Raw genomic sequence first — 12,804 nt, forward strand, 5'->3', positions numbered from 1 at the left:
AAATGAGAAGTGATCTGCCCTAAACCACAGCAGGCTTGGGGCAGATCCAGGAATTGAATTTGGGTCTTCCGAGTGCAAATGCTGTGCCTTACCCACCAGCCCGCCCACAATGCAGCCATCTTCGTTCACCCGCTTCTGGGGAAATGACCCCATTGCCTTTCTGTAAGCGGATGCAGTGAGCTCCAGCACAGTTGTGGGGCAGGTAAACCTAAGTACTCCGTAGGCCAGTAGGATACCGGTAAGCCAGGCTTTTAAAACCCCACTCACTTAAGTCTGATAAAAGAAAGGCTCGTCGAGCATAGGAGCCTGCCCTGCACTGCAGAGAGGAAATCAGAAGCACAGAGCAGGAATTTCAGGCATGCTCCCCCAGGTGCTCAGCACAAATATTCTGCCACTTTGGCTCTTGGATGTTTTCTTAAATGACAGGAGCCACAAGAGCACCTGGGGCACGGGGCTTGGCTGTCTCTGTTTCTTTGCATTCCTTGGGTGAAACCGCTTGTAAATCAAAATCATTCTCCACGGCAGAGGAGAAGCAAGGAAACCAGGCCAGAGCCTCCTATCTGAGTCAGGAAAAATATCTTATGTTTTTAGGGGCAACTTTCAATTCAGAGGCTCCCAACACACTCAAAAGGAGATACAAGAATGGGTTCCTTTGCCCTCTGACAGAATGCAGCAGCTATTTAACAGCCTGGAGCACCACATAACAGTTTAGTTCAGGAAGGAATGAAGGACCATGTATCCAATTGGAAATATAAGGGTGTCAGAATGCAGTTAACCAGTTTGAAGTGGCTTAAAAGACCAGCGGGAGAAATTGCCCGGATTTTTAGGCTAGGGACAGACATTACACATAAACCAGTTTAAGTGATCAGAAACTGGTTTAAACCTGTAACAGAACCGATGTTTGGTGCACATAAATCAGTTTGAAAATGGCTGAAACTGATTTGAGATAAACTCAGTTGAATGTGGTATCAGACTTAACTGATTTGGGTCAAACCGGTTTACGCAACATCTTTCTCAGACTCCTTGCTGGCTGGTTTAAGTTAAGCCAGACTCCTCCAGCATCCCGGCATGCTCTCTGGGCTGGATGGGGCTCTCCGCTCCACAGCAGGGCTGGCCTCTCCCTCTGCTCCCTGGCTGCAGCTCAGCAGAGACTGCAGGCATCGGCCTGGCTTTTCCCTGGTCCCCCCACTCCCCTCCTCATCCCCTCTGCCTTACACAGATGTGCCTCAGCATTAGCTAGCAGACCACATGCTGGCTACGGTCCGTGCTATGGCAGATGGGACAGAGGGAGAATCACCAGGTAGCTGGTAATGTCCCTCTGTTGTTTTCTTAATGGGGTGATAAACACTGAGTTAGGGGTGATAAACACTGTGTTAACAGTTTCCCTACTGGGATTGTCAGGAGGCGAAGGAACCCCTCCCTAATCAGAGTGCCTTCCTCAGCTCAGCACTGAAGAAGGGAAGGGAGGGCTGCTCTAGCGCCTCCCAGCTTTTAGTCCAAGCCACTGCAGGCGTGTGCCTGCATTTCTGGGATGTCTTGGCGATTACAAACTGATTTAGTCTAGCCAAGTTAGACTAACCTGCAGAGACTGAATCAACTCAGGCTTTTTGAACGTCTGTCCCTAGCCTTAATGACTGGAAGAGGCCAGCCCCTTGATCTTTACCTGCATGCAGGAGAGAGGGTGGAGCAGACCCCAGCACCAATATGAAAGCATTTGTCCAGTCCTGATTCAGTTCTCTCAATGTCACCAGAAACTCCGAGTGGATGGAAGATCTGACCACGGCAGTATTTCACCCTGCTAAGACTGGATTTCAGGAACAATCAGTAGCTTTGCTAAAGGTCATGCTAGTGACTCAGTAAATAGTGCTTGGGTGAAATGGAGGCCATGGAAGGATGACACAACATCAAGGCCTCCTCACCAGCTTCCCTGCTTTCTGCCTTCCCTGCAAGGGCTGACACTGCAAACATACAGCTGCCACCCCCTACCTAGATACCAGAACAGGCCGTATCACCTCCCTTTTATGCAATCCACAGCGCATCAAACACATGAACATACACAATGAAACTGCACGCCACAGGGGTCACATTTGCAAGAACTCCCAGCTGCTCTCCTGCTGACATGTCCTGCTAGTTTGCTAGGAAGTGCAGCACCTTGTCTGCTGGGCATTTTTTTAAAGCAAGTTGTGTAACTTGGGGAGTTTGACTGTGAGCCCTGCTGAAAATTCAGCCCCACATCTGGAAGATCTGAAGATCCTTGCAGCTCAGCCTCATGTGACTCTTAAGAAAAGACTGGCCTCTTCAAGGCGAGAGCGTTTTGACGACGGCTTGGCCAGCTATTAGCACGCATTGTCCATGCTCACCAACCTTTGCCATCCCAATGGAGATATTGCGGGTATTATTCTAATTGCAGAAACAGCTATATACCTTGGATAGCAGAGTGGGGTGGTGGTGACACTGTAATTGCAGCATCTAGTAAAACAGGCCTTGCTGCAGTTAACCTCCATGCGATAAATGCAAATGTCTGCTCACAGGTCCACCCTGATGGGTTCTGAGACACCCCGACAGAGCAGCAAAATAAGGGACACAGGTGGAGGAGGGTAAATTAGGTCAGAGAGGAAGGTCAGCTCAGCAGTGAGGCAGTCAATAAGAGACCTGGGTTACGCATGCTATCCTTTGCTTTGCTACAGATTCCCGGTGTGCCTTTGGACAAGTCATTTGAGGTGAGATTCTCCACATATGCAGGCTGAGGACAAGAGCATCTCCCTCCCTATCTCCTAGTGAGCAGGACACATGGATCCATTAAAGACCAAGGGCTCAGATATCGCAGTTATGGGGGCTGCGGGATTATCTAAGATCATTGCTCCATCCAACCAGCGGTGCCTGAAGCGTGATGTTAAGAGGAAGGCCACGTTTCCTCCCAACACACTTAACACGCGTTGCATCATTTGGGGATTATTTCCCTTCCTCCCGCCTGCTGCGATCAGATGATGCCCTGAAGCCTGACACCAGATTAGCCCTATCCCTAGCTGGAGATCTGCACTTGTTTTACCGTCACCCCAGATGACTGCGTTCCCTTGGGAACTCGCTCTCCAGGTAAGCCACGTGGGGGGGAGCAGAGCTGGGGCTGACGCACATGCGGCGTCACAGGCCAATGGCTCCATGGAGAGGAGGGCAACGTAGCCATGAGCAGCATGGCTGCTACGAGTCTGCTCTCCACGCAGGGTGCAGCATGACTGTGGAATGACTCATAGGTGCAGAATGTCTGTGGGCAAGCTGCCCAGCTCACAGATGCCTGCAAGGCCTGCGAGCTACAGCACAGGAAATCAATGCTCTCCTACCTCCACGTACTCCCGTCCGGGCCCATCCATCAGGATCAGTCACATTTCACTCGTCTTTCCCTGGCTGCTCTTCCTTTTATTGGATCTTTTCTACCACATGAGCTTCAGGGAGCTCACTTAGAGCCTCCCCCTTCTTTCCAATCCCTTTCATGCCCCCTGGAAGGAGTGAGCCTAGTGAAGTATTCAATAAAAGGGGCTGGTTCAGAGCAAGCTCCTGGGGTTGGAGGGCCAGAGATGGGGTCCAAGAGCAGGGAAAGGATGGATTTCCTGATCAGCTACAAGCCCCTTGCTGGTGCTCTCAAGATGAGAGCTGGTGGTCTGCCCTGTCATAGTGCAATGATGGGGTTGCTTCAGCAGAAGCATGAGCATCCACAGGCAGGGAATCCTCTGACACTTTCCTTGCTGAGCCTTTTCAGACCAGGGGTCATTATGCTAACATGCCTCTGAAGACCTATCTGCAACCCTGGCTTCTTTCATTGCTACTTCCAGCTGAGCTGTACCATGGATGCGTTAAAATCCCAATTTATGCTATGCAAACAGGACCACTCAAAGGACAGGCCCCATTTCTCAGTGGACATCACTTTGAAATTGCAGATCCTCAGCCCCTCTGCATTTTTGCTGCCTTTGGGGCTGTCAGCCAAGAAGCACTTGAGTCCTATGCCCACCATTCCTGCAGGCTGCTCATTCTCCTTGGTCTCCAGGCCCGAACCCCTAGTTGAGTAACTCATCTACAGGTTGGTTTAGGACGGAGATTTTTTAACATGAGCAAAAACCTCTTCCCTTTCTGTCTGCCATAAAGCTCTCAATGCCCCATGCATTTCAGCTAAAGGTGTGTATCTAGGTTCTCTCTCCAGACAGCCCTGTGTATGACTTCAGCACATCACGTTAACACGACAGACAACTTCAGCAGTAATTACCCCATCATTGGATGCAACACCTACTTCTGCCAGCAGGATTACTGCCAGCGGTGGAGTAATGGATAGAAATACATTTGCTTTTGCATGGGAGTGGGACTCTAATGTAAAGAGGAGGAGAGGGGAGGGCTTGCCTACTCTTGCTAGAATTATTATTTTTATTCATCTTATGTATTACTATAGCAACTGCAAGCCCCAGCCAGGGACCGGAGCCCCACTGCACTAGGCTCTTCAAGACAACGGCAACCTCTGCCCTAAATACTTCAGGGTTTCCTTCTAGCCACGGTGGAGGGGAGAAGTTCTGTAGGAGCCCGACCACCCTCACCGCTCCCACCCCAGCCAGCAGGGACTTACGTGTCACAGCTTTGGGAGTGACCTTGAATTCAGATTTGGCCTCAGGCTTGGCGGGTGCCGTTCCATTCGCCAGGCGTTTCGGGGGCTCATCGTCTTCTGATGGTTTCTGCTTCTCATCCGTGGCGAGGCTCTGAGGGTGAAGGGCTGGGGTGGGGCAGGCCGGAGGAGCTGCTACCGCTGGATTCTGCGTGGAGGAAGGGTGCGAGGGCTCATCTTGGTCTGCAAGAGATGGCAGGGAGGCAGCATCAGCTTCCGCTCCTCGGTGCCGCACTTGCCCTTCATCCCGTCCGTCTCGATCACCCTTCCACAGTACAGAGGGCAATGGGATCAGCTGGCTCCAAGGCTGTGCTTAATACTGACAACAAACCATTTCCTTATCCAAGAAGATCTCTCCCCTAACCCTCCACTGGTATGAATGGGCCCTGCTCCAGCAAAGCCAAGGGAGCTATGCCAATTCACCCCAACCGCAGACATGTTTCTTCAAGAGTCATTTTCAAAGCACTCAGCAAGGGTCTAACTTTGTGCCTTTTACAGTCAACAGTAAAACTCCCTTTGGCTTTGCTGGGAGCAGATTTAAGCCCTTTTGAGCTTCCTGAAGCCATCATTTAGCTCTGTTTTTGTACAGCACCTAGCACCATGGCGGTCCTGATCCAGATGATAGCTCAGAGGTGCTGCCACATACAAACAATTAGTGAGAATCAGGGATCCTGGTTTTCTCTGATAAAAAAATATTCCAAAATCCTCTGATTAAAAAACAAACCAACCCCAAATCCACATTCTTCTGAGATTAAAACAAAATGCCACTATGTATTATTTGGATTGATATGGCATTTTGTTTTAATCACAGAAGAATGTGGATTCGGGGGTTGTTTTTTTTTAATCACAAAAAAAAGAGGATGGAGGAGGGTTAATTAAAAAAAAAATCCAAAATTCTCTGATCAGACAAAACCAGGATCCCTGGTGATAATAATTTTGAACATGCCCCCTCCCCGGCTTTCAGATTTTGTATTTAAATAAAGGAGCCAGTTGCACTCAAGCACAGACAAAAATTCAGTTTTTGGGTTTGTTTGTTTTTTTTGCTGAAAATGGCCTATTTCTCTAAAAAACTAAAAACTTTGCAATTTTCTAATGCTAGAAAGTGAAAACCTGGGCGGGTCGGTGTGTTTCTGAAGACTTACAAATTCAAAACAGGCATAAGCTTTGAGGTCTGGTTGGCTACTTTGTGAAAAGCAACAAGCTGTTCCCGAGCTACATAGTGGCCTGGGATAAAATTGGCCATATTGTTTGCTTCCCACTAAAGTACATGGAGAGAAATACATGGCATTTTCACACACATGGCACTAGAGTCCCAGCTGGGCATGGACAGGGCACTGCTGTGCAGGTAGGATCACGTCCAGCCTGGATCTCAGGGCACTGTAAGGAAGAAGCTCATGTCCTTACAGGTCACTGCTGACACAGACAGGGGGTCCAGCCAGCCAGGACAGGGCACTGCAGTGTGGAAGCTTGCAGCACTGTATTAAGATTGCATCACAGTCCCTTCATGGCTGGTTTCAGCCATGGCAGGGACTGGGGGGACTTGCATAAAGATGTGCACAGGAAGGTTAGCTGGCATTAGCAGGGCACCGCACTGAGGCAGCTTCCACTGCTGGGCTCCGGGATGGAGCTCACTGGGCACTGAGTGACAGGCAGCCCACACCGCCACGGTCCCGGCTGGCTCTGACAAGACACTCCTGGGACAGGCGTGGCATTGCTGTTCCCGCAGCCTCAAGCAGCAGCACAGAGGAGCATGGAGACTGAAGTGCTCCAATCTAGTTGGTCTAATAAAACATATCACCTCCACCATGAGTTCTGGTTCAGAAAAGGAGATGGGGCACTTGTGCCAGGGGTGCCAGGAAGGGAGAGGGCCCCAGGCTGGCAGAGGCTATGGACAACGGTGAGGCTCTCCAGGCTCCTCTCTCGATACGGAGGAACAGCAGCAGGAAGGGGAGCTCGGGCACCGAGATGCCGTAAGGCACCAAGAAGCATGCAGTCTCTCCAAGTCTCCCCTCACTTCCTTCCTCAGGCCTCGCAGTCCACCTCTCCACCTCCTGGCCTCCCCCCACACCTCCTGCCCTCCCCTTGCCAGCCCCATTTTGGCACTCAGAATAGCAACAGTTTGCACAACAGGGGTTGGAGGCGCAGGAGCGACGGGGGTGGGACTGCACTTTATATAAAACTAAATTATACCCTAGAGAAGGGAGCGAGGCCAAACACCCATAATTACACGGACTATAACAAGAGATCCTACATGCAGGCAGGCAAGGGCAGAGGGGAGGAAGAGAGAGGCCTTGGACTCATCATTATACTCAATATAACAAGGAGTCCGACATGCAAGCAGGCAGAGAAGGAGGCAGACGGGGAGGAAGGGAGACAGACCTCACACATATAATTAGAGTGGCTATAACAAGAGGCCCCACACGAGGGCTGAGGGCCTGATCCACAGTCCTGCTGGAGTCAGCCCCAGCTCGTGTGTCAACCTCAGGGGGCAATGGAGCGGTCCCGAAGGGAGAGCCGGGGAGAGGAAGAAAAGCAGGACCTCAGGCACATGAATATAGGGAACAAGCAAGCCAACAGAGAGTGAGAGGGTTGTCCATTAGCTAGTACGCTCCCCTAACATGCAAGAGATATGGGCTCAATTCCCAGCTCTGCTACAGACTCCTGTTGTCACCTTGGGCCTGTCACCCAAACTCCCCTGCCGCTTTCCCCCTCGCTCCTGCAGAAGGGAAACAGCCCTTCCCTGCCTCACCGGGGAGTTGTGAGGATCTGCCCTATTCACGACTACGGTGCTGGGGGTTATTTAAACACTGAGGCAGTCAGCACGCTATTGTTATGAAAGGCAAAAATACATGAGACCCTAACCTGGCTGCAAAATGCAGCTCAGACTCCTCACGCCTTTTGGGCTAACTAAATCCTACTTTCAAACAGAGGTGGATGCAAGCTCCAGACTGTAAACACTCCTGTGTTTGGCAGAGGATGAGGGGGGTGCTAGGGAATTTGCTTCACAGCCATTTTCCTGGTACCAGCAAACTTAGACTGGTTTGTGGTTTCTACGCTGACATCAGGAAAGTCAGTAAAACAACCCTACAAAGTTTAATGGAGAACAATGATCTTCCTACAGGGCTTTTGCACCACGCAATATAATTTAGCAAAGAACTTTCTCCCTCCTGCAGACTTCTATATTATACATTGGTTAAAAAAAACAAGTCACCCTTCTGCTCTTTGAAATCATTTAGGCTGCTGGAACAATTTCTACTGGCCTCAGCTTCATTCTCTGGGGCTTTTATTGCAATCTCATCTGGTTTTGATGCAAAGCTAGAAGATGCTTGTGAGCTCCTACTGAACTTTGTACTGAGATACCGGATCCAAAACCAAAATACAGTTGGGGCAATGAGTGAGGGGGGTTGAACCCCAGTAGGAAGGGGAAAATATATTCTAATGCCCTCTTAAAAGCCCACATTCTGGTTTAAGAGAGGAAACGAGGGAAAGAAAGTCAGTGGGTGGGTGGAAATAAACAGTGGCTGTCTAGCGATAAATCCTGCAGTCTTTTCCCTGGGCCCAACTGTGCTGCCTCTGGGAGTTTGCTCTGAGTAGGACCTTCAGGATTTAGTCCATAGGTCTGAGCCAAAGCACCTTAGCAACAATGGCAAAACCCCCTTGATGTCAACCGCGGATCATAAGGTTCTCAGTTGCAGTGCCGTGATCTGGGAGTAAATGGTGATTTGATGCCACTGGATATCAGGGAGCCAGAGCTAGCCCTGGGAGGACTGTTCACGAACTTTTCTGTAAGCCCTAAACTACCCAAGGCAGCTCCAAGAAAAGACGGGTACATAAGAACTGATGCCTGCTCAAAAAAGCCTACCGCATAAAATTAATTGGGGGGCTTGTTTTCTCCTCTCATCCCATGGTTTCAGACCGCTGCGACTGCACTGATTTTTAGCGGACTCCTTCCTGATTTTCTCCAGTGCAAGTGGCTAGAGCACAAGGCCTGCCAGATGAAAAATGAAGTCTTCCAGCTGAGACGCGGGTTACCACAAGATGAGAGAAAGGATGGCTTTATGGTTAGGGCTGTGAACAAGGACTCGGAAGATTTAGATACAGTTCACAGCAGCCTCCAGTCACCCATGGTCATGCCACTCAACTTTTCTGTGCCTCGGGTCCACTATTACAAAATGGGGACAAGGTGCCCTTTTGGTCTGCTTAGGCTGTACATGAGGCAGGGGCTGTTGCTTGCAATGTGTCTGGGCAGTGCTTGGCACAATGAAACCCCCTAGGCTCCAATACAGCACAAATAACACGGAGCGAGGGCTTGCCAGCTGGTATACTATTAATACACAGTTAATTATTCGTTTGTCCAGAGAGACACCTCACTTATATAATTATACGGTATGCAACAAGAAGTCTTGTAGACAAACACAGCAACGGCGGGAGGAAACTGGCAATTAGATCAACTCCCACTGGTACAAGCCGGCCAAACAACAGACAAAAATAACAGGAGAAAATTTGGAGAAGTTGGTTTGTCCCTGGGTTATGCACGCAGCCTTGCTCCTTGCTGTCCCCTTGAGCTGCCTGCTCTTGCGAGAGCCAGCTCACCCGTGTTTCAAACAGCGTGTGAGCCAGCGAAGGGGCCCAACCCCACTTCCACAGCCTCCCATAGCACCGAAAGCAAGAGAAGCAGGAGTTGCTGTCATGGTGCAGGGTCAGTGCATCTCTCAGTACGAGCAGCCTCAGGTGGGTGCTGGACACCTTCGCTTTCTGGAGCTCAGGAAGATTTCCCTGCATCGCAGTCCTGTGCGTCAGAACTTGGCACTAGGGCAGGGGGAACAACTAGACATGTTCATGCCGTGGGTTTTGCTTTGATGCTAGGCCTGCACGGTCTTCCTTGCTGGGACTGTGAGCTTTTCAAATCCAATCAGTCCCACAGGAAAACAGTATCAGTGTATTAACTAACAACTGAAAGCTTATATAGCGACTTTCACAAAACGATCTCTGAGTGTTTTGCAGCCAAGGCAGGGAGATCTTCTTGCCCCTACTTGACAAGAGGGCCCAGTGAGATAAAGAGACCTCCTTTAATTTTTCCAGAAGTCATCAGCAGTTGGCTCCAGTCATGCCTTTGGTGAGGGACCCTAGGAGTTCTCCATCTTCTAGGAAGAAGCAGCACATATTTCAGCCACCTCAAGCACAGCCCTCAGACCCCCTGCTGCAAGGAATGTAACTGCACCACTAAAACCCTTCAGCATGGCAGAACGAGGCAGCCATTTGAATCCCATCTGCAAAGGGTCCCCAGCAAGCCTTTCTGGAGCAGGTGTTCATTAGTATCTAGCCATGTGGGTACAGCAAGGCATAGGCCTTGCAAGCAAGCAATGCTGTCATTGCCCTAGGGACTGGTATGTACTCCATAACCCTTTGCACAACATTCAGCAGAGAATGACGCATCACGTATTGAGCAACCCTCGACTCCCAGTGGATTCGGTTTAGACTGACCCTTGGGCTGTTCTTTGCATTGTGGCAGCACCTTCAACCCCTTTAGAAACTGTTCCTTCCCCAAAGACACTGCATTGTCAACAGACAAGGCGGACAAAAGCACAGAGAGAACCGAGTTTCCCTGTCTCACACAGCAAGTGTCAGGGCTTGGAATAGGACAGAGGCCCCCTGACTTCCAGAGTACTGCCCTACCTACTGGGCACATCTACACATACATTTACTGTGCAGTAAGAGGTTTTTAGGCTGGCATCTACACGTGCAGCTATTAAAGCTCAGTAATTCTGTATGTGGACTGTGGGCACGTCTACTGTGCAGTAATTTAGTCCCAAGTCAGTCCACACACAGTGTTACTGTGCAGTAAGGCGTCTACATGGGCATTACTGCACAGTAACTAATCAGGCATAAATTTCATGCCTGCAAGATGCAGGTAGCAAAATTTAGGCCCAAGTCGGCATAAGTCACCATAGTTACTGCTCAGTATGGGCATGCATGTGTAGACGTGCCTGTGCTGCACAATAATTTTCAGTTACTGTGCAATATCTTAAATTATTGCATAGTAGACGTGCCCACTGAGTGACTCTCCCTACCCTGCCTCACATGGAGAGAGTTCAGAGCACGGCAGATGGAGACAAGATTGTTCCTGACCTGAAGTCTCCTGGGTTTGAGAGGAAGCTCATTGTCAAGCTGGCATTGGAGTCCAGAGCTATCACTGACCCAAGATTAACAGGTGTTAGAAGACACTGGGCAGATCACAGGTACCATGGTTGGCTATACCATGTTAACAAAACATCAGGCATTATGGATTGACTTCTGCCTAAACCTAACCTTTTTTTATTTCCTAGTTATACACTCAGACATATATGCCACACAGCTGAAGCATCCAGGCTCACCGTATCCCAGGAAGTATCTCTATGACTCCAGGACACTGAGTCAGAGAGGAGAATCAGGACTCCTTATGCCCAGTTTTAGTTCAAATCACCAGGTAATTCTGCTGATGAAAATGCCATTTTAGAAACTTACCTTTCTCCCTCTTCCCCTTTCTATCTCTCTCTCTCTCTCTTTTTTTTTTTTTTTTTTTTTTAACTCTCCAATACTTTCTCTGCCTCATGATCAGGACCAAAATGAGAGAAATTCCACTGTCCAGCTCTGGACATTGATTTCATACAATATATTCAATAGATTTCTGCTCCACGTTACACAGCGTCCCTGAGTCCATGCACTGGATAACGGCATGGAGCTGTGTCATGTCATTAACAATACAAACTCAGCACAATTTCCTGACTGAGAATTGTTCAATATGTTGAACGCAAATATTAATACTGACCCTGCATGGAAAAATGGACTCCACATTTTGTTATATGCACAGAAGGAATAGGATGCAAGAAACATTCAAGCCTCAATAAATTATAAGATAGACTTAAGGGTCACGAAGCTATAAAAGAAGAGATAAAAACATCAGGTTCTTTTCATTTGTCTCTCAGTTTCTGAGCCTTTGAGATGTCCTGGGATCAGATTTTTTGGCTTTTCTCTGCAGCAACAAATAAGACCTGGAACATGCTTTTTTGAAAATAATAAAATAAAATAAAATAAAATGACAGCTAAGATTCTCAAGAAATCACCAGACTCCAGCTCCTAGGGCTTTAAGGAACAAAAGACCAAACACTGCAAAACTTGTGAAAATGTAAGAAAAACTGAGTTCTGGCAACACCGAAGATGCACATAGCCCATGAACCTTCATTTCTTTCACTGGGTACCTTGTACTATTTCTTCAGTTCAAGCCATGAAAAAAACCGTCTACAAGTAGAAGATGGTGTTTAGTTAATTGAGGAAATTTGTTTCGGTGAGAGTTGTGTTTTGGGTTCTGAACTTCCATTGGATCTACATAATTTGCAGCCTTGTGCTTAGGCCTCGTCTTGAGTAGATTAAAATGGCGTATGATTGTAGGACTAGTATTTTGCTCGCACGAACAAACCAACACATCCAAAATCTCTAGAGCAAGCAACTGGGAATTGCACCATGTCAGCAAGTGGTCAGCAGTCAGCTTAGCTGAACCTGCCCAGCGCACAGTTCAGCTCGGAGTGCAAGCACGGGGCAAGCTGTACTCAGCACCAGTTCGGTGAACTGGGTTTAACTCTTGCTTTGACTTCAGGGGGAAGTGAGAATGACCATGGACGTCAGACAAATCAAGCAGCCACGGGGGTGGCTGGCCCACTTTCCTAGCTTCCTGGTTTATTGTGGGTTTGTTTGTTCTTATGAAACAGTGAAGGGAGGACGCTCCTGAAAACGACTCTTTGGTCCACATCCAGTTTGGAAGAGTTGGGAGAGGCTTCACTATTGCTGTGTTCTTAGTGTCACCAAATAACAATCTGATAATGCAACAGGCAAGATTAGATTGGCGCCCATTTTGTCCCACCTCTACAAGTGTGTCTACACCAGAGATTTACCGCATCAGGGGCTCCTGGAATGGAAATACTGCAGCTGGGTCATCGCAGTGCAGCAGGTGGGCTAATTTGCATATGGCTGGGCTAATTGGTACTGCCACTCAGCTGGGCTAATTAGCTCACCCATAATGCCACATAGTCACAGCTGTGCTGTTTCTGGTTCAGAAGCTAGCAAAGAGCAAGCCTAGCAGTGCTGTCTTGCACGGTACCTTTGCAGTGCAGCCTTGGCCTAAGAGC

General features: G+C 48.9%; 1 protein-coding gene across 2 annotated transcripts in view; it reads right to left on the reverse strand.

Annotated features, from left to right (window-relative positions):
- MDFI (MyoD family inhibitor) overlaps window positions 1–12,804 on the reverse strand; it is a 39,102-nt gene that overhangs the window by 10,248 nt on the left and 16,050 nt on the right. Inside the window, exon 3 of one of the 2 annotated variants that reach the window (XM_006025059.3) lies at window positions 4,607–4,825. In XM_006025059.3, the coding sequence (XP_006025121.1) occupies window positions 4,607–4,825 (219 nt within the window). Of the gene's footprint in view, window positions 1–4,606; window positions 4,908–12,804 lie in introns of both variants that reach the window. The other variant, XM_025205803.1, reaches the window with a different exon arrangement.

This window comes from Alligator sinensis, unplaced genomic scaffold (genome assembly GCF_000455745.1).
Source record: "Alligator sinensis unplaced genomic scaffold, ASM45574v1 scaffold872_2, whole genome shotgun sequence".
Taxonomy (NCBI): domain Eukaryota; kingdom Metazoa; phylum Chordata; order Crocodylia; family Alligatoridae; genus Alligator; species Alligator sinensis.